At 41.3% G+C, this 20,933-nt stretch overlaps 1 protein-coding gene across 13 annotated transcripts in view; it reads right to left on the bottom strand.

Annotated features, from left to right (window-relative positions):
* GRB10 (growth factor receptor bound protein 10) overlaps positions 1-20,933 on the bottom strand; it is a 286,718-nt gene that overhangs the window by 230,279 nt on the left and 35,506 nt on the right. For all 13 annotated transcript variants that reach the window (XM_075586488.1, XM_075586487.1, XM_075586486.1 and 10 more), the window contains one exon: positions 3,451-3,546. In XM_075586488.1, coding sequence (XP_075442603.1) covers positions 3,451-3,498 — 48 coding nt within the window. In that variant the 5' untranslated portion in view covers positions 3,499-3,546. The remainder of the gene's footprint in view (positions 1-3,450; positions 3,547-20,933) is intronic.

Consider the following 20,933-nt stretch of genomic DNA (forward strand, 5'->3'; position numbering starts at 1 on the left):
CATTAATCTGTTTCCTTACACAGAACACTATTGCATGGTCACTGAAAATGTCAGGCAGAATACCAGAGGATTTGATTCTCTTGGGACAACAGGAGACGATATAATCTAGCACGGAATCGTTGTCAGATTTGTGATGGTTCAGGGGATTCCTTCCCCTTCTTTCTGTCCCTTCCCTTGCCAATCTCCCTGCTCTTACCCATTCCTGTCCCGCTCCGTCTACCTCTCTGACTGCCCCATTGCCTCAGCGCATGCCCCGCAGGTCTTGCGCACCCACGTGGTCCCACGCGGTCCCCGATCTCCTGCAGCAACGCTTACAGCTCCCAGACACCCGCTATGCCCGCTGCCAGTCCCTCACCTTCGTTAGCGATCCCATCCGGTCCTCTGCTTCCCTCCGCTGGGGTGCCCGCGGCGCTACGCGCGTCTTGTGATGAAGCCTGTGCACGCGCACTCGGCTTACACAGAAGGCGCGCGCACACGCTCCTCTTCTAAAGCCCGTCACTCTCCTGACGCCTCCTCCCATTCCCTGCAAGCTATCTCTCTCTCTGATCCCTCTGTCTCCTCTTCTCTCCCTGACCTATCCTTGTTGTCTCCCACTTCTCTGCTCCTCCCCTCTCTCCCATTGGTGTGTCATCCTTTATAATCCCGGTCTGTCCTCTCTATCGTCGCTCTGCATAGTTCCTGTTTCCATGTGTGTGCTGACCTATGCTGTGCTCCCTCTGTGTCCCTGCTCCTGTGTTACTTTGGATTTCCCTGGCTTGGACCCCTGCTTGTCCTGGACTACCCTGATCTCTGTAACCCTTGAACCTTGCTACGAACTCTACTTTGCTGACCTCTGGAATCCTTGGACCTGTCTTTGGACTACGACTACTCTGCTCTCTGTACCCCTGGACATTGGCACACGGACACGACCATTCTTACGTTTAACCCTGCAAGACGTTGCAAGTATCCTAACTACTTTTTCAACAGGCCCAGCAACGCTATACCACACTCCGGGCTTGTTCCCACTGCTGTGGGTGTGTGGTGTAATACCGTTCCCACCTCAGTATTGGGGTCTTGCCAGGTCTGCGGGCATACAAGCGTGACAAGATGGTAGGGTGGTCTGTGTGGTTTGGGAAGTTAGTTGTGTTCAACTTAAACTAGTCCAATTGTGACCAGATTGTACTGTTTTAGGGTCAAGTCCATCGAGGTTAAAGTCACCTGGAACAGCCCATCCTTCACATTAAGGACTTAAATTTGGACTCAGTAAAAGACAGTAATAAGAATGGGCTTAGTTCAAACTGTTAATTCAGATTTGGCAGCATATTAAGTGCACAAAGTCCAAATATCAGCTTGAGATGCAGGTACCAATATTTTATTATTGCTGAATCTTAACTTTATTTCCCCAACACAGGCTTCAGTAAAATAAGAGATACACTCAAGGAGTCAATTAAGAATAGCAAAATGGATATTATTGCAGTCCAAGAGTCCTCCTAGCCAGAGTTGAAACAATTAAAACTGCACCAAGCTGGCAGAAAAGGGTGAACATCTCAGAGAAAAGGTTGCCAACAATTTTGAAAGCAGTAGTTGGACAGTTTTGTTCCTTGATAGGTTGAAGAGCCATTTTATATTTAAAAAAAAAAAAAAAAAAAAAGTCCAAAATACTCACAGCTGCAACACATTGATAATTACACCCCCACAAACACATACATATACTGTACACACGCCAATAGGTATATACTGTATAAGCATTAACATTTAACTCCTGCACTGTCCCACTTAATGCCGGAGCACGACGTCACAGAGAGGACCAGTGTGGGACAGTGTAAGAGGCAGGCCAGTAGCTGGGGAATCGCCCACTGGCAAAAAGGAGGCCTGACCACCACCGGTTGGCCCCACTCTAACTCTTTTCCCCCCCCCCCACCAGCCACCGGCAGCACAGTGAGGGAGGCAGCAGCTGGGGAGCAGCAACCTGCGGACAGATGAGAGCCGCAGGTTGACTACTTCTGAACTATTGCAATCTTTTTGCACCCAGGAAATTTCAAAATGGAAAAAAGTTGACAGTAAACTTTGTAACTGGAATTGGGGAATCCACAGCAGAATTCCAATTGGAATCAGACCAACATTTTAGAAAGTTAGTCCAGACCTACCTGGAGAGGGATTCCACCATCTACTCAAGCAGCCATTCCAATACACTCAAATTGAACGTGGAACCAGGATGTCACGTCACTCATACCACAAAGAGACCCACTATCTGGTTCCAGCATTGTACAGAATTTATACCTTTCTCGATTCATAATGATTACAAGCAGTTTGCTGCCTGCCAGTCAGGAAAGGTGAGTTATCAGAACACACTGATGTTAAAGAAACTTCTGATCTGGCTTCTTAGAACTGGTTTGTCAAAGGAACTGCCTCTACCCATTGTACTCTGCTAGAGAATTCCTGGGAATATATGAGCCAGATTTTCATTCAAGTTCATGAACCAGGCAACATTTTCCATTATGGACACTTTACATCCAGATCCAAGAGAAAAAAAAAATGTGTGACTGGCAGAGGGGATGGGGAGGAAAGTAAGAGACATGCGCAACATTGACAGATACACATGAACGCACCCAAGATAGAACGACAATTTAAAAACCATTTGAATATATAAATTGGGTAACTTAGACAGGTCTCAGGTGTTTTAATAGGCATCTCTTCCCAATGCAGTATAGCAACATGATCTTTTATTTATATATCCCCAGATAGTCACTTAAATAGGACTCGCTCTGTCCAATGTTGCCAGAACTTAACAGAAAGTTAAAATCCAAGTAGTTCAAACTTCAGAGTGTGGCAAATTTATACATCTCATGAACAAAAATTAGAATGAACTTACACTCGCCCAGTCTAATTGAATTCAGATGGGAGGTGCTAGGGTCCGATAGATGCATTCAAAAATCATACTGCACCTGCACTCAAGACTAAATAAAAGCTCAACTACGGGGCCAGGTGTCATTGAAACATTGCTGTAGTTTGCAAATATAAAAAGTGTGCTAACTTTCCCTCCCATTGTTTGTTTTGAGATATTTAGTATTTCTGCTTTTGTTTGATGCATGAAAAAAATTTGATAACACCAAAAAAATAAAAAATAAAAAAAAAAACATCCTGGATCAGCACTAAGGAAAAAATAAAATGATAGACAAGGGTTTTTTGTTATTTTTTTCCCCCCATTTTCTTTTGAGTGCTGATCCATGGTGATTTTTTTTTTTTTTTTTTTTTTTTTTAACATTCATACATTTCTAAATTGAATAGCAAATCTCTGGGACCCAACCTGCTTTGTGTCACTATTCAAGTGAGTTGGAGCATAGCAAGCCTCCTACATGGTTTGAAAGAATGAGGCATGTAAAGCATGAATGTGTTATTCATACACAAGTCTAAGAAACCAACGACGCAATATTCTTTAACCAACTTCTCAAAAACAGAAAAGCAATTTACCTGATAGTAGGGATGTAAGAACGCATCTGGACAGCCAGTTAAAGCCATTTGTTCGTTAAAGGATCCCTTGCCAGCTCTACCCAATTATTTGAACACCTGTAAAGGCCACAAAAAGAAAAAAAACATGACATTCAGTAATACACAGCACCGGAAGTAGTACATACTTGGAGTGGAGAATGAAAAACAATTATATTCTGCTACAGCTTTTTCTTCATTTCCCTTTAACATGAGGTCTTAACCGGTTGAGTTTAAAAAAAAGTTTGTCTATCCCTTTATTTTTGCTATTGCTCAGTAAACATTGCGGGCCTCACTACTGCCTGGCATGAGGTCTTACGGAGACATATTTAAAGAATACTTTTATAGATTCCTGCTAGACGGAATCCATTTGTTCCAAATTTCACACAAACTATGTTTGTAGCAGTTGGGCCTGCCAATAGTCCTAAAAATTCACACGTGTCACTTCTTAGCAAGACCAGCCAAGAACAGAGTTTGGAAAGGAGACCAGATACTTTGTGGAATTTATTAACTTCCAACTACATCAAAAAGGAAGCAATGTGCTTTTTGGCCAGCTGGTCCCAACAAAGTTCATGAAGGGCCATTTGCAAACAAAAGTAAGGTCTGTTATTGTTCGATTTAAGTCAACAAGTCCTAGTGTATAGGAGACATTGAACTGAATGTTCAGCTCAGGTCAGTTACTCTTCCACACCTCCCCCTCTTATATTATTGGAACATGGGGTGTTCTCAGTGACTCACAAAGAAATGTAAAAACCGTTTGAATAACCAGAAACAAGTCAATAATAATCGGAAATGCTTTCAACATGAACATTCCAAAGACATTGGGAATCTGGTCAGCTAACAAAAACACCAGACTACTTTTTCCCCCATATATACAATCGTTAACCTCCCTCGACCAATGAATTAGGCACATTGTTATCCCACATTCCCAGAATCAGTGTCAAAACAAAATTTATGTATATTATTTTGCGATTGAAAAGGCAATTCTAGTAACATCTATTGGTTCTGCTTCAGAAAGTTTTTACTGTGTGACTTTCCTGATTTAGTTGTACAGCCAAAATGGATATAGGAGTACTATTCCTAATGAATCTTCCCATAGTATATATTCCTCAACTTTTTGAGCATTAGAATGTTGAGTTTCATGGCCAGACTCAAGCTTGTACTGGTTCTGAACCAAGGCAGAAGACAATAGGTGGCTTTACCCAACGGCGAATGGAGGGAAAGGAGGGAAAGGAGTCCCTGCCCCAAAAAGCTTACAAATTATTAAGTAGGAAGAACATACAAAGACCGTAGAAAGGTGTTCTGGTAAGTGCGCCTTCAAGGGGCCATGGTCGATTAATGAGATGTATAGTATAAATCACAGAGCTACTCATATGCTTTGTTGAGGGTCCTAGTCGGATATTGAGGAGGAAGGGTATTCCAGAGGTGTGGGGCAGTCTGTGAGAAAGGTTTAGATACAAAAGGGGTAGAGAGAAAACATCCTTGAGCAGAACGCAAGGGTCGGGATGGTGCAAAGAGAGAAGTTAAAGCGGAGATGTATGGAGTGGCAGAAGAGTATAAAGCTTTAAAAAAAAGTGAGGAGACTAGAGAGTGACACAGGATTTGATAGGAAGCCAGGGGAAGGATTTGTGCAGGCAAGACGCAGAGACAGATTTAGGAAAGAGTAGAGTGATGCTGGCAGCAGTGTTATGGATAGATTGTAGGGGAGAGAGGCGAGGGACAGGATCAAGGACAGCAGGATGTTACAGTAATCAAGACAGGAGAGAATGAGGACCTGTGGCAGAGTATTAGCAGTCTAGCAGAGGAACGGGCGTGTATCTTTGTAAAATTGCAGACGAAAAAACGACAGGTTTTAGCTACCTTTTGAATGTGAGAGAATGTGTGGAAGGAGTCGTGTGACCCCTAGGTAGTGTGCTTGTGCTACTGGGTATATGATGGTACTTACAACAGTAACGTGGATGGAGGTAGTATATCCAGGTTTGAGGGAAATATGGGGAGCTCAGTTTTCGATATGTTAATTTTTAGTCAGCAGAGGGCCATCCAGCATGATATAGCAGAGACACATTCAGAAACTTGTCTGTTTAGCAGGAGTACAGTCAGGGGTTGGAAAGTGAATTTGTGCATAGAGGTGATATTTTAACCCAAGGTATGTTAGAGACACACACACACACACACACACAGTATGAGGGGAGAGTTAAGAGGAGATCAAATATAGAGCTGTGTTACGAATACCAAGAGTATGGAGAAGGTGAATAAGAGGGTGGTCCACAGTATCAAATGCTGCAAAGAGTTTGAGAAATAGGAGCAGAGTGTAATGACCTCTGTCTTTGGCAGCATGGAGGTCAGTTATTTTAGTGAGGGCTGTTTTAGTGGAATGAGCAGTGCGGACGCCAGATTGTAGAGCGTCTAGGAGAGAAAAGGTGGTGAGAAAATGGAGCAAGCGAGAGAATACAAGACATTCAAGGAGTTGAGGCAAAAGGGAGACAGGACGATAGTTATAAAGACAGTGTCAAGCTTGTCGTTTTGAGCATGGTTTGACTGTTGCATGTTTGAAGGGAAGGTACCATGTAGATGGAGGAGTCAAGTGTGAGAGCATAGGGATTATAGTAGGAACAAGCGATTAGGAGATTTGAGGGAATGGTGTCAAGAGGGCAGGTGGTAAAGGGAGAAGTAGATCAGCAGTGATGCATTCTCGTGGAAAACTAGTTGAAGGAGAATTGTGAAGAGGTGTAGGCTGGGAGGAGAATATCCCGACATATGGATTCCACCTCTTCCTTTATGAAATAGTCAGCGAAGTCCTGAGGTGAGATGGAGGAAGTACAGGCAGGTGGTCTGAGAAGGGAGTCAAAAACAGAAGTTGGCATCGTTTAGACTTCAACGTGTTGATTGGGGGGGGGGGGGGGGGGAAGTCGATTTGTTTAGCCTGAGAGAGGGCAGAGTGAAACAGGATAGCATAAATTTGTAGTGAAGGAAGTCTGTGAGTGTGAGATTTCCTCCAGAGGCACAAGTGCAGGAATGCAGCATGCACGTGTGGAAATATAGCCAGGGCCTGAGGTTTCTGTGGCGAGAATGGCAGAGAATGCGGGCATGTAGGTCAAGGAGCATGATAGGGTAGAGTTGTAGTTCCTGACCAGGTTGTCAGGATCTGGAGCAGAGGTGAGAGGGAGGAGCGTAAAGTGGAATCAAAAGCTGGTAGGTTAATAGAGCACAGGTTTCTGCAGAAATGAGGGGTAGATGGAGGTGTAAAAGGGAGAAGTTAGAGGCAAATGAGATGGTGATCTGAGAGACTAAAGGGGAAATTGAGAAATTCAGTGAAAACTAGGTTTAGGTATTGGCCATCCTTGTGAGTGCTGGCTGCAGTCCACTGTTGAAGGCCAAAAGAAGAGAGGTTAGAGAGAGAAAGTGGGAAGCCCAAGGGAGAGAGGGGTCATCAATATGGCAGTTGAAGTCCCCAAGGAGAACAGGGGAGTCAAGAGAAAGAAGAAGTGCCAGGATTCAAAGTGAGAAAGACAGAAGGGGGAGCGCGAGAAGAGCTAGGTGGCCGATACATGACCGCCACGTGGACACAGCCAGGAGAAGAAAAAGAAGAAAAAAAAAAATCTGTGAGATTGCAGCTTTCTACCCGTTCTTTGGCTATTAAAAAGGTGGTCTGTGTGTAGCCGATATGCTGAATGGCAAGAATAAAGCTTTTGATGCAAGTGAAAACATTAAACCTAACTCTCGGCTCTGGGTCTTTGAGCAAGTCAATCTACTGAGATGGAAAGCTCTTTGGGACAGATACGTCTCATCAGAAAGATAGATTATTGTATTTCAATGACTGCTGTAGTCTACATGCACATTGTTAGTAGAAATATGCTAAAACTTCTACTGCGTGTCATGACGGGCAATCGTAAATGAATAAAATTCACTTGTTCCAGAATTTTATGAGTGAACTTTAAAAAGCATCTCAAGTCTACACCCCCATGGAGCCAAAAGCTAAACAGATGTCCAGATTTATTGTGCCCTATTTAACCTTAGAAATATATGATCCAGACTTGGTAGGGTTTTTTTTACATTCATTCATTCCCCAACTTGGTTTTGTCATCATAATATACAGAATTAAAATCTCTCAACAGGTTATTGCTAATCAAGCACATTATTTGGAAGGTACTTTAAGAACAGAAATAAAACATGGTCATGTAAAGTTCCCCCTATTATATTGTTTTCCAGATCATGTTTAAGGTTAACATTGTAAGACGCATTATTGCTCACAGAATTTCATCAAGTGGCAACAGTGTAAAAGAAAGGTCTAGGAAAATTAAGTGTAGGACAAAATCCACATTCATAACAAAATGAAATACTAGTTAATGGTCAACTAGATAAAAATAAGCATTACTATAATTGATTGATCTAATGGGTGTAACCATTAGCTAAAAAAGGTGTTTCAATAAAACAATTGCAGCTTTGCATTATGTATCCGTTTCAATTGTCTTGGGGGAGGGGGTGGATTAAAGCCATCATTCCATTGGAGACTAACACGAATATTAAACATTACATGCATGGAGAACCTATTGCTTAGGCTACGCTTATTGTGCTGGTGATGGCGATGCAACGGTCACTGGAAAGTCAAATAGAGATGTCTTCCAGCGATGGCGACCAATCTGTTGCGTCGCTCACTACAAGCGCACGCTTGGCAAATGCATTTGTTTCGCGGCGACGTTGCGTCGCTGTCGCCGTCACTGTAAGCGAAGCCTTATGCAGATTCGAGACAATTTAAGTGTTACACCACTTCTGCAGTTATCCAAGATCAGAATCAGGGTTGGCCAAAAATATAATCCTTAGGAGCCATCATTAGGTGTGGGGGCTTCTGGCCACCCCACCCATCGCTAGCTCTGTCAGTTCAAATTCCCCACTTGCCAGCAGCTCCTTCACCACGGGTCTTGAATGACTCTGAACGCCCCCTTTGGATTGGCTGCACCATATCAATCCGTGCTCTGGTTGGTCGGCAGCACCTTCCTCATAGTAAGAATTACCACTGAGGGCTATGGAAGGAGCGCTGCCGATCAGAGTACCAGAATATAGTGAGTTTGACGGTGGTTCAACTGGCGGGATTTCAAAGCTGCTACTGTGTGTATCGCACTGAGACTCCAGGACGAGAAGTGGACAGGGTACGCCTACCTGAAACAGGTCCCTGCACCTAATCAAATTTAGAGTCTACTCCCCAGGGCCCCAGTTGTTATTGTATTTTGTTATTTTGTGTTTTGCTCTGCCAGAATAAACCCAATTTTATTCAACCTTTGTCCTGTCTGGTGATAATGATCCCGGTGGATTAGGAATTATATTTATATATAAAAAATAAAAAAAAAGTACTGCTCTGACAGTTCATGCATTCATTTATATTTAAGTGAATTGTTAACCAATAACCCACTCCTTGCCATAAAATCAATAGCAGCCTCACAGTAAATAGATTATACTCAAGTGTTTCTCACTCCAACACACCATCAACTATGGTTTAAAATAGATAGGGGGGGAAAAAAAATTAATTAAAAAATATATATAATCGGAGTCGTGCAGATTTATGGCCAAGATAAAGTAGGGCAAAAGTTAACTTTACGAATTGTTCAAACTTCAAAATGCTGACCACCATATTTATTATACTGGAAGACCATGTAACAGTTTAAAATAAAATATAAAAAAGTAGTACTATAGTGAGCCCCAAATGTTATGCTACATTACTTCTATATTATGGAATATGAAGCTGTGCAAGATTTAAACCGCTCAGGGACAAAAAAAAAATAAGCAGTGTACAATTGCATCATGAAGCTTGAAGCCCCATTTTCTGTAATATCTACATGTAAACGGTATTTTTCAGATACAGATGAAGTAAACACTCCTCACTATCTTTGAACAACCCTACAATTGCGCAAGTGAGCCATCAAGAAACGTATATTCAAACTGTATGCCAAGAGCTATGACCCAACTCCATATACTTTAAAGTCATCTCCAAAGTGGGTAAATTTCAATCCCTTTCAAACAAATAGTCAACTCCTGTTTTGTCTCCCCCCCACCACGCTCAGCACAGAATATTGAATCGTTCACGTGCAGTTTCATACAGTACTTATGAGAAGGCTATTCCTATGTGAAATAGTTAAGATTCCAAGAATGTCATTTAATTTATTTGACAAAAAGCGGCATATAAAGCCATTTAGCCAAGAGGCTAGGAAAAATTGCTCGTCACTAAAGCAGGGGGGAGGGATTGAGAGCAGGGGCAAGCAAAGTCCTGGAGCCATCACCACCCATGCCTCTGCCTCTAATCTCCCCCACCCACATTACACACTGAGTGGCATGGCAGTGGTTTAACCTGTCAGCTGCCATAGCACGCCTAATCATGCTTTGATGTTGCGTTAGTGAAGTTGTATCACGCGCTGCTGGTTGGTCAGCAAGGGAAGAAATTTTAATTGTCTGGGGCGACCAGGATTTTTGCAATCACTGGCCTAGGGAAGTTGGAACCCCAAAAAAGTTAAGTTACGAAGACTTACACGAGTCAACAATATACAGCGAAATAATCTGAAATTTAAAAGAAAGTTTGGGCGAGGAGACATGTTCACTACAACAGCTGTGTTTTTCTATCGACCTGTGCACACGACTGTCCCAGGTAAACTGGGGTATATGGTAGCTTAATGCAGAGCCGATTAGGACACATGTAGTAGATCATGCTTATTACCCATCTTCAAAGACGTGCTATAGCATAAGGCATCTTCCATGCTAGAAGACACTTTAAAACACTTGAATGCGTTTAAGGGCCATATTTACTGCACCATGTTGGAAGGTGTTTGCATAGCACTGCTTAGTCAAAATGGCCCATTATCTGAAGCACAGTCACAATGGTCTGACTTTCAGAAATGAACTGTTGGTCTTTAATGCCAAATTATACATAAAAGCATTTAGTTAGAGACACACACGGTAACCATCACTATCCTTAAGTTGTTTGTGGGTATTTTAGTAATCTTTCCATCCAAAATTCATTAAACACTATTTAATATTAATGTAAATTTGCACAATTATTTCACATCTACCTTTTAATTGGCATATTCAAACTGTTGGAGAAAAGAACCCCACACAGAAGTCCCTATCTCTTGCACTCAAAGTACATAGTCAGATATACAGATCTCTAGTGATCCGTCAGATTCCAATATCTAGAAGAGAATTTATGTTATAATATAAATATCCTCTTATGTACCACTAATAAAAAAAAATAAAAATAAAAAAAAACAACGTTTTATTTAACATTGACGTCGGCAATTTAAGATTATACTTACAGTGCAATAAAAATCCCCAGTGAGGCTGCATGTATCAGTTGTCATTTGTAAATATCTGATTATCATGGATTATTAGTGTAATTTCTGTCCACAATAAGACACTATTAAATGGAAAAACCTTTTTAGAAATAAGTCAATATAAAGTCTATATTAGACTCCTAATTGGACAAAGTCTCTTAATACCATTTAACTCCTCGGATATAGTGTCGACAGAAGTCCAAATAGATTATCTTAGTCAAAATTCCACTTATTACCTGTATACAAGCGTTTTATAGCAACACCTGTGTATCTGACTGTACTTTGAGTGCAAGTGATAGGAACTCGTGTGGGGTTTTTCTTTATCAACAGTTTGAATATTTCAATGATTACGTCCCTATGCACCTCAGTTCACATCATTATTACTATTGACACGTGTTTTAGCAGCTAGCCGCAAGTATATATCCTTTAAATTGGCACCAATATGTGCGTGCGCATGTACACACAGTCCTGTCTTAAAGCATGGGCACGCTGGGCATAGGGCCCCCATGCTAATCTATGCACAGACCAGAACTTAACACTAATGTTCCGATCACCCGCGTCAACATTCAAATCTCCCACTAACTCAGGAGGAGAAAAAATACGACTTGTAGCGGAGAGTTGGCATGTCTGCATTCGCGAGAGAAATGTTGCCGTTTTTATTGCTTGCAATGTTATGGAAGCAGATTTTAACTGATTCGTGGGAGGCAATTAACGGCTGGGGTTGTGTAGGCAGGACCCAGTGCACTGCTTTGCCCGGGGGCCTATAATGCTGTTAAGATGGCCCTGCGTGCGCACACACGGCCATAGAGGTAGATGTGGAGGAAGGAGTGGCTCAGCGAGTAAAGACACTGACTGACACTGAGCTTGAAGTAGGGGAACCTTTGTTCAATTCCTGGTGTCAGCTCCTTGTGACCTAGGTTATGTCACATTATCTTCCTGTGCCTCAGGCACCAAAAACAGATTGTAAGCTCTACAGTGCAGGGACTGTCTGCACAATATAAAGCGGTATGTAAAACTAGCAGCGCTATACAAGAACCTATTAATTTATTTTTGAAGACAGGTTTACGGGAAGGCAACCATACAGTACGTCATCTTGGCTACAGTGAAGTTGCATAAAGGGAATTAGCATTTTAAATTACTTTTGCTCATCAAGGCTCTAGTGTGTTTACAATACTCCATATAAAATGGTCTAATTCTGAACATAAGAGGGGAGAAAAAAAAAAAAAAAAAAAGGTAACAGTTTAGGGAGTGCCTGAATGATGGTTCTTTAAATATTTGGCTGACGAGGCATACAGGGTTTACAGTACAAACTGGAATATTTCCAGCACTTGTTCTGTTAACCTCAGTGTGGAACATGCATGTTATGAATGGCTGGCAACTTTCACATGAGCAAAAAGGAGAACTTCACATTGTGTTGCTTTGTAAGGTATAGCAGCAGACTTGTAGTAGTGAGGTCCAGGGTAAACATGGCTAACACCGATGTAAGAGAAACCAAAAACTGTTCTGTGTAACTTTGAGTACTCTTGAAGAAACCTATGGTGGTTCAGAAATCTCTGCACATTGACCAATGCTATTAAAAAAAATTAAAGATAAAAAAATAAATTAAAACAGACATTGAATTCATCATTCTCCAGGACTAAAAACAGCTATTAGAACATTGTGCAAAACTATTTAAACTATCCCACATAGGAATTACAGGCAACATTTCTTATTGAGCCAAAGAGCACATCTATTTACAGTGCTATTTACGCATCCCAACAGTACTAAACATGAAGTGTTCCTATTGTAGTGAATCACAAAAAAATTAAATACTGGGAAACAAAAAATAAAAATAAACATTTATATCTGGGACACAGGAGGAGGAGAAGTACGCATACACACCAAGGCTGAATATACAGTAAACCCACAATTTTGTGAGCCAAGTATGACTAAGCACAAGCCTTTATAAATCTTACCAAGGTGGCACCTCTGTGGCCCATTGGCCACAGCTGTGAATTGAGAAGCACCCTTGTTTCCTGCAGCTAATCCTTCAGTTAACAAAAGGATTAGCGAATGCAGGAAATACATTTTTCAATGCAAGAAAGTGTTGCTGCCACAGGTCATTCCTAGCTATCCCATGTTTACCACAGCAAAGCTTTTACCTACTTGGCACACCATACAATGGCTATTTTGTCCAACAGAAACAGTTTGCTAGCTGGTAGTTAAAGATTAATTTTCTTTAACTTAAGTTGACAGTCTCCCTCATCTTGAAATTTTTTTTTTTTTTTTTTTTTAAATAAACAGTTCTTGCAGCTAGGCTATATATGTATGAAGCAGCAGGACTCTGGGATAGAGGTGCATTTATTTCAGTTCCAGGGCCCCCCTGCTTCCCGATAAAACGCATCGGTTCAGTTTGAATGCCCCGGTTCATGTGGGCCAACAGGAAACTGCAAAGGAGACACTTTTGCTTCATAGCCTGTGCGGCTTGAAACCACCATATTGTGAGCCCAGCCAGGGCTTCTACCGCCATCCCACATAGGAGGTACAAATCTAAGGAAGCAGGGGGACACTGGTAATCAGCTGCGGAGACCACAAGCCTGAAAACCAACATTTACCGCAAGGCTGTATAAAAAATAAGGACTCAGCCATGCAGACCGCAGTTTTTGCCAACTTTCCTTATTCATCAGGAAGACTCGCAGATACCTTTTCTAGTTTATCCTGAATAAAAATTCACAACTTTACACTAATCAATTGAAGATTTCAAGGGGAAGAGGGAAACACATTTGTCGTCGCAAATCCCTTAATAGGAAATAGGGTAAACATGGCCTGACAGATCTTTCAATGCCAAACACAAAAACAAAATTAAACTGGCGAGATACCCAAGGAAATGCGATCAAAAAGTACAGGTGTACAGATCTGGCCAGGCAAAAGTAACTCCATACGTCATCCAAACAAGACATTTACATTCTGGAAAAGCTACTTTGGGATGATCTGAATGAAAACTACTCATGTAGTATCCTAAATCAGGTTTTGAATGGTTAAATCTTCTAGTAAAGAATGTCAATAATGGATGAGTCTGAAATCTGACACCATTGTAAATAGGACAAGAGGATCTTGTGATTGGACAAAAGTTATCATTGACTTGAATGGGGGTTTGCTGCCAACTGTGGTATGATCTACTGCTTTAGCGCAAGAGGTCTTAAAGCTCTTTATGGTACCATAAGACCAAGTCAACGTCCAAGTCCAGAAGACACCTTAACTGCTCATTAACCTGAATGAGCCATGGGCAGAGTGTTCTTAGACATTGGAGCACTTTTTTTTTTTTTTTTTTTTAGATAGTGCTATGCCGTAGCACAAACTACACCGTTTTGCAGCCCTACAATTACTCTAAAATCACTTGATTCTCCTTAGGAATATATATATTAGCATATTTTTACTCTGCATTCTATGAAGATTTCAGGCCATTTAAAGAATACCTTGAATTGTTTGTTTTTTTTTCACATTAAAAATACTGCATGAAGATACCAAAATTAGGATTTAAGTGGCACTTAAAGGAGACTGGCACATATGTTTAATATATGGAAAATCTGTAAACAATGTATGTGAACAACGAGCGACACAATATGCATGTAACAGCACAAATTTTTCAAGTTGATCGCCTGTATACTGAAAATGTACCCAATAAAAAAAAGATTTGTGAAAAAAAAAAAAGGAGACTGGCAAAAAGATATTATAGCTTTGTTGTAGCCTTTGAGAAATGGGCTTTGGGGGGGGGGGGGGGGGGTGAGAAACACCTTTAAGAGCTAACAGATATTAGACCATGTTAAAAACCTGAGTAATTCACTTAAAATTACAAGTCCAATATACGATACCAAGGAGGTAGTTCGCATGAAAGACATTAAACAAAATGGATCGAAAGAGGCTACGAGTAAAGAAAGCTCAAAATTCCATAAAGAACAGCTAGTGTCAAAGCCTTCCAAAGCAAAAGGCCTTCTGGAGAATAGCAGTATCATGGTTTAGAGAGCAGCTGGGATATCCAACTTAAATGGCTCCACCTCATATTTAACGGTTAAGAAGTCAGTGGTCAAAGTGTAATGTAAACAATCCTTCATTGAATGAAGTAATGGTGCAAAGTGACAAGATTTTCTGTTGCGACAAGAGGGGTGGGGTTCAAAGAATGCCCTATAAAATTTTGAACTGGCTCTCCTATTGCTAGGAACAGTCCCACTACTTTTTAATAGCATTTAAACCCTTGTTATGTGTCAACATTTTCACAAAGGTTCTGCAAGTGTACAGAAAGACATTACAAATATAAGCCACAGTACGTTAATTCTCCCCCACGACGTAAAAATGGGTATGGCAACAATAAGAGCGGGTGCGCGTACAAATACAATAACAATGTATTTGAATAGTGCACAAATGTGATTAGTGTATAAAATAATGAAGTGACCAAAGATGGGGCTATGGTGCTGTGGGTGATAATGTTATAGTAATAGGGAAAGGCTGCTCATCAAGGAACACACACACACCCCACACACATTAATAAGTTGGTCACAGAAAAATGCTGCACAAAATGAGGATCTAGAATCTTAACCTTGAGGTAAATACAGATAGAGCTATGCATATGATAGAATCAATTCCAAAGTCATCCTAGGATGGCAAGTGTATAAGTATACAAACTCAAGGAGTGTCCAGCACAAACAGTCCCAAAATTATGTAATGCCAATATGAACCAAGGCTCCAAGGTGGACGGATTCCTCTGATGAAGTCAGCGTGCCTTGACGAAATGCGTAGGGCGAGTCATTACGTTGGACACTGATCAGCTGCTGAAGATCTCCGAGGAAGAAACGCCGGTACACCAGAGATGGCTATTAAACTTCTAGATGTGCATTTATTTCAAGACTCTACAGCTATTTTCATACATCCGGGTCACGACCTGCACTGCAGGATAAGGAATGCCCGTGGAGCGGCCGGGGTGTTTAACTCACTCCCGGTGAGAGTTTCTCGGGACTCTCTGCAGGACGCATGATCCTCTGGCCATAACGTACTCTGTGTATACAACACCACACATCGTATGGACTCTACAGCTCGTAGCTTATGGGCGAGCTCACCAGCGTTGCTCCCGGATCAGTCCACCTTGGAGCCTTAGGCCTCGTTCAGGGTGCTGGCTTCGGAGGGAGGGCGTACTTACGTGCGAGCTGCCGTCCGAAACAATGTATTGAAAGGGAATTGTGGTTGTCAGGGTAGCTGCTGCCCTGTCTCCTAAATACGGAGTTGACGCTGGCTACAGTTTCAATAAACAACCCAAGTTGTTTTTTGAAGCTGCAGCAGTGTCACTGGTACCTCGGCAGCCAATGAAATCATTCTTGAGAATTATTTCAAGACAGCAACTCCGATCACTAAGCTGAGATCTGTAGCCCCGCCTCTACAACTCTTGAAAAAGTCTGCTGGGGATGATGTGCACACATCGCCCAGCAGACTGGCGAACGCCCGCCCTCCAACTCATGCCTCTGGCACCCTGAACGAGGCCTTAGTTCATATTAGGCTTACAAATACTTTGGCCAAAGGGTTTAACCAAATACCCTTTTTCATGAGATTATTTTATTTTAGCCTAATTGGTAGGAGCGCAGAAATCGTTCTTATTGTTTTTCTATATGTAAGGCCTATCTTTTTACCTGCAGCAAACTTCTATAGGGAGGAGCGCAGTATTATGTACAGTTTTAGTTCATATTAGCATTACATAATTTTGGGACTGTTTATGTGATGGATACTCTGGAGTTTGTATACTTATACACATGCCATCCTAGCAGGACTTTGGAATTCATTCTATCATATGCACAGCTCTATCCGTATTTACCTCAAGGTTAAAATTATAGATCCTTATTTGTGCAGCATTTTTCTGTGACCAACTTTTTAATTTTTTGTACTGTTTATTATTTTTATTTAATTGTTTTTCCCACACAGTGGATATATATCCATCGAGAGAGAGATCTATCCATCGAGAGAGAGATCTATAGAGAGGGATGAGAGATAGTCTGAATTAAATATATTATATACTAATAGGAGTGTGCGCTCATCTTTTTGACACTTTTTTTTTAAATGAGGTTGTGTTAGCACATGTTGCTGTTCCAGATGGTTGCTCCTGGCCAATGACCACAAACAAGTGGAGATGCCTGATTAAACATTTTTCATTCTCATCCTAACTGACCAGTCTTAATATAGCCAAGATATTTTTAGATACAGTACAAGTATCTAAACTGTGATCTGGATTGCAAAACCTGGTGCATTACAAACCGCCCCAGGAATCTGAATATTTACATGAATGTAAGCTCAACACATCTGACTCCAGTCTTGCAGAGGCCATAAATTAAACAAAACAAAAAATAAAAAATAAAAAAAACCAAGTGCGGTGGACTCCAGACACAATTTTACGATGTGACAAGAGTAGCAGTTCTATGCACATCATTAAAACATCCCCCCTCTTAGCAACTTTATCTTTAATGTCTAGAACCCTAGAAATGTGCCCGGTCTAGCTAAATTTAGTCTGTTTTTGTTTTAGACTGAGAAAGTGTAAACATACAGTATGGAACATTATGCGGAACACATTAATATAAAAATTTACATTGACTGCAGTAATAAAGACCATATACACAGCACTATCAGAATTTCTAGGTGTGCAGAGTTGCTGTGCTGAAGAATTTATCCAAATGTAGATATCCAATACATATGGATGTAAAGGAGTCATAAGGTCTCATACAAAGGCTAAAAGCAAACGGTTTACTGGTGCTTATAAAAATCACAGAACTGGGTAGGAAGAGATTTTGCAACAGGGCAAAAATCTGGACAAAGCATGAACAGCGTATTCTTCTGTACCAAGTCTTAAGAAAAGGACAATTAAATGGCAAAATGCATCTAGAACATTGGTTTGAAACAAATTTAAGAAATCAGTGTGCATTTTAGAGCATTTCCATGTTCCTACGTTGGTTATATCTAAAACCCAAACACTGGGTTTGAGATTTGAGAGGTTCTCCAAATAAGCTCGTTTGTAGTTAACACATTTGTGCAAACAAATTACTTGCACATCACCCCAAAAATAATACACAAGAATTTTTTTTTTTTTTGCATTTCATACATCAGTTAAAGAAAAAGTCACCTGAACAAGCTGACAGTCAGACCGATTAGACTGGTGTGATTGAGGAAAAGTCCTGATAAGCAAATAAATCCATTAATTTATAGGATTTAAAATCCCTTAATTAGAACAGAATTTCAGCAGTGTCAAGAACATCCAGCCACTACATAAATCCATGTTATAAGTACTGGGCTACACCGATTAACTCAACTCAGCTATCATTTTGTGATGTTGAGATAACTTACATCCTTCAGAAAAGTCTACAAATGTTATGAAAACTTTCAAATAAATAAGATCTAGAAGCCCCCTCTCAGAGGCCGACTCAGAGAAATGATTAGTCAAAATAAGTTAGGTTTAGGTACGTGAGTTTGTTCACCTTCCTTTAATATTCCTGGTGCAAACACCTATTTTATTTACCCAGGATTGAAGCAACAGGTCTCGGGGGCCAAACCCATTAAGGTCCGCCCTGGGAAACCCTGCTTAAGATATTGCACAGGTAGGAAACCGAGGCAATAGTGCAGCTTCCTATTGACCCATGTGCCTCGGGAGCTTTAAAGTTTAAAGCTCAGCTGGAGTAAGCACTAAAAGTGTGTAGCCATAAAAATGTTTCAATTTGTAAACTTTATACAATGGGGCAACTCAAGGAAGTTACAGATGCATTATACCAAGCAATTTTCATACCCTCCAAAAAAAGTTATCATTCCATATTGAAGACGTCAGCTTTTCTACAATATTGCAAGGTCAATTTAAGTCTTTGTAATCATGCCTTTGAGCACAAATGGTAGTGCATTTTCCAAATTCTACATGAAGGACTTGACATAGATGGATGAAATAAAGCCATTTGGACATCGTCCCATAGTAGAGAGGGGGGGGGGGAGAAGGGAGGGAGGAGAGAGAAAGGAGGTTTAAAAAAAAAAAAAAAAAAAAAAAAAATTAATATAATATATATAATATATATAATATAATAATAATTTCTCATATGGGACGGGCCGGAGACTGCGCTCTTAGAATTTCTTGAACACTTGAATCAAATTCAATCTACAATCAGATTCACAGCACAATTTAGCAACACCGAGATTTCCTTTTTGGACACCATAGTGTACTGGTGGCTTGGCTACCAGACTTTATCATAAAGATACGGATAGAAACACATTGTTGTATGCCACCAGCCACCACCCAACACCACTCAAGAGGGGACTTCCATTTTCCCAGTTTCTCAGAGTGAAGAGGATAATTTCAAATCCAGATGAATTGGAACCGGCACTTTCGGACATGGCAGTATTTTTTCAAGATAGGGGCTATGATCATAAAGACATTGAGGATGCCCTGAAGAAAGTAAGAAGCCTTGATAGAGAGGCTTTGCTACAATCAAGTAACATTAAACCCATCCAACAACGATGTCATTTTGTTAGTACTTTTTGCACCGCGTCCAATCGCATCAAACGTAGCGTACACAAAAACTGGCATATCTTATCTAATAACAAAATTGGGAAAATCTGCAAAGATCCCCCCTTATTCTGTTACAAGCGGGGACGGAATTTAGGGGATATGCGGACGCAAGCAGACCCGGTTGACAAATATGGACTTCCTAAATCCTGGCTTAATAGAAAACCTGGATCGTACCGGTGCCATGGATGTATCAATTGTGGTTTTATGCAAACGGGTTCCAGCTATTCCCATCCTCACAGTGGGGCTCCAATCAAGATCAAACATTTCCTTAACTGAGTCGCGCTTTGTCGTTTACATGATCACGTACCCTTGCGGTCTTCGCTACGTGGGCAAAACCACACGCATGCTAAAGGAGAGAATTGCGATCCATCGTTCCACTATCAGGAAAGCATTGAACAGCACGGACGATCAGACTGAGCTCAAATATCTGCCGGTGGCTAGGCATTTCAAGGAAATGCGGCATTCCTTGGCTACCATGCGCTGTATGCCCATCCTTCAAGTGCAACCACCACCCCGTGGTGGAGATAGAAATAAGATGCTTTTGCAAAAGGAAGCAAGACTAATATATGAGCTCAAGACCATTTCACCGTATGGACTAAATGAGGATTTGAAGTTGGGCTGTTTTTTGTAAAATGGTTTATCATTTTTCATTTTTTCAGTGTGTATGAATTCCACAGCACTGTCTAGTTCCTCCATTCCCCTTTCCCTGTATGTTTCATTTATTGTTTTCACTTTCTTCACCTTTGGGTGTCTTGTATCACTCGGTGATCTATGTTTCAGATCAACTAAGAGCACAGCATATAGGCTGACATGGAGCTAACACTGAGCTTTAAGATATCCAATATGGAGAGACATTTTTGGCTTTTAAAGCTATGTATATATCATGTTTACACTTTTTTATACAGTATGCCTGGAGAATACCTGCTCGCATTAAATATAGCTAGCAGGTAGAATAATACATGGTTATTGTATTAATATTTAATAAGGTTTGGTTCCATGCACTATCTGTTGGTATTATGGCCCACCATTTACATATTTAGTGGGCAGCAAATACTATGATGTTTATGGTGTATTCTTTTAATATGCTCAGTATTGTGTCTATCATTGCCCTATCCGCATTAGCTATTGGCCCTGTGGTTTATTTCCTTGCTGTAATCGCAGCAGGGGTTTCATCAGAGCATGCGCAATACAAGCAAGTATGAATGATAGCGTGCGCACCTTTCCTATGGTTGGTACGGACGCCGTCGGGTTGCTAGAGGGTCAATGGCGCATGCGCAATCGCATATAGCCAACTGTGTTCGCACCCCTCCCCTCATTGCCTGGGACGCGATCGGGTCGCTAGGGGTTTACTGCACATGCGTGCAGGAGTGGAGACAGATAGAGTACGTGCGGCCCCCCCCCTCTCTGCCAGGGACGCGATCGGGTTGTCAGGGGCAAGTAGCGCATGCGCGGTGCAGTAGATTCCTGTCGGGTTGCAAACGGCACGGCGTATAGACGCATATGCGGTCACAGGGAGGTGAGGGTCAGGTTGTCAACGCAGCACGATCGGGTTGAGCTAATGCGCGCAGCTTCTCTTATTTCTGCATATATATGTC

The sequence above is a fragment of the Ascaphus truei genome, chromosome 2 (genome assembly GCF_040206685.1).
Source record: "Ascaphus truei isolate aAscTru1 chromosome 2, aAscTru1.hap1, whole genome shotgun sequence".
NCBI classification, from domain to species: domain Eukaryota; kingdom Metazoa; phylum Chordata; class Amphibia; order Anura; family Ascaphidae; genus Ascaphus; species Ascaphus truei.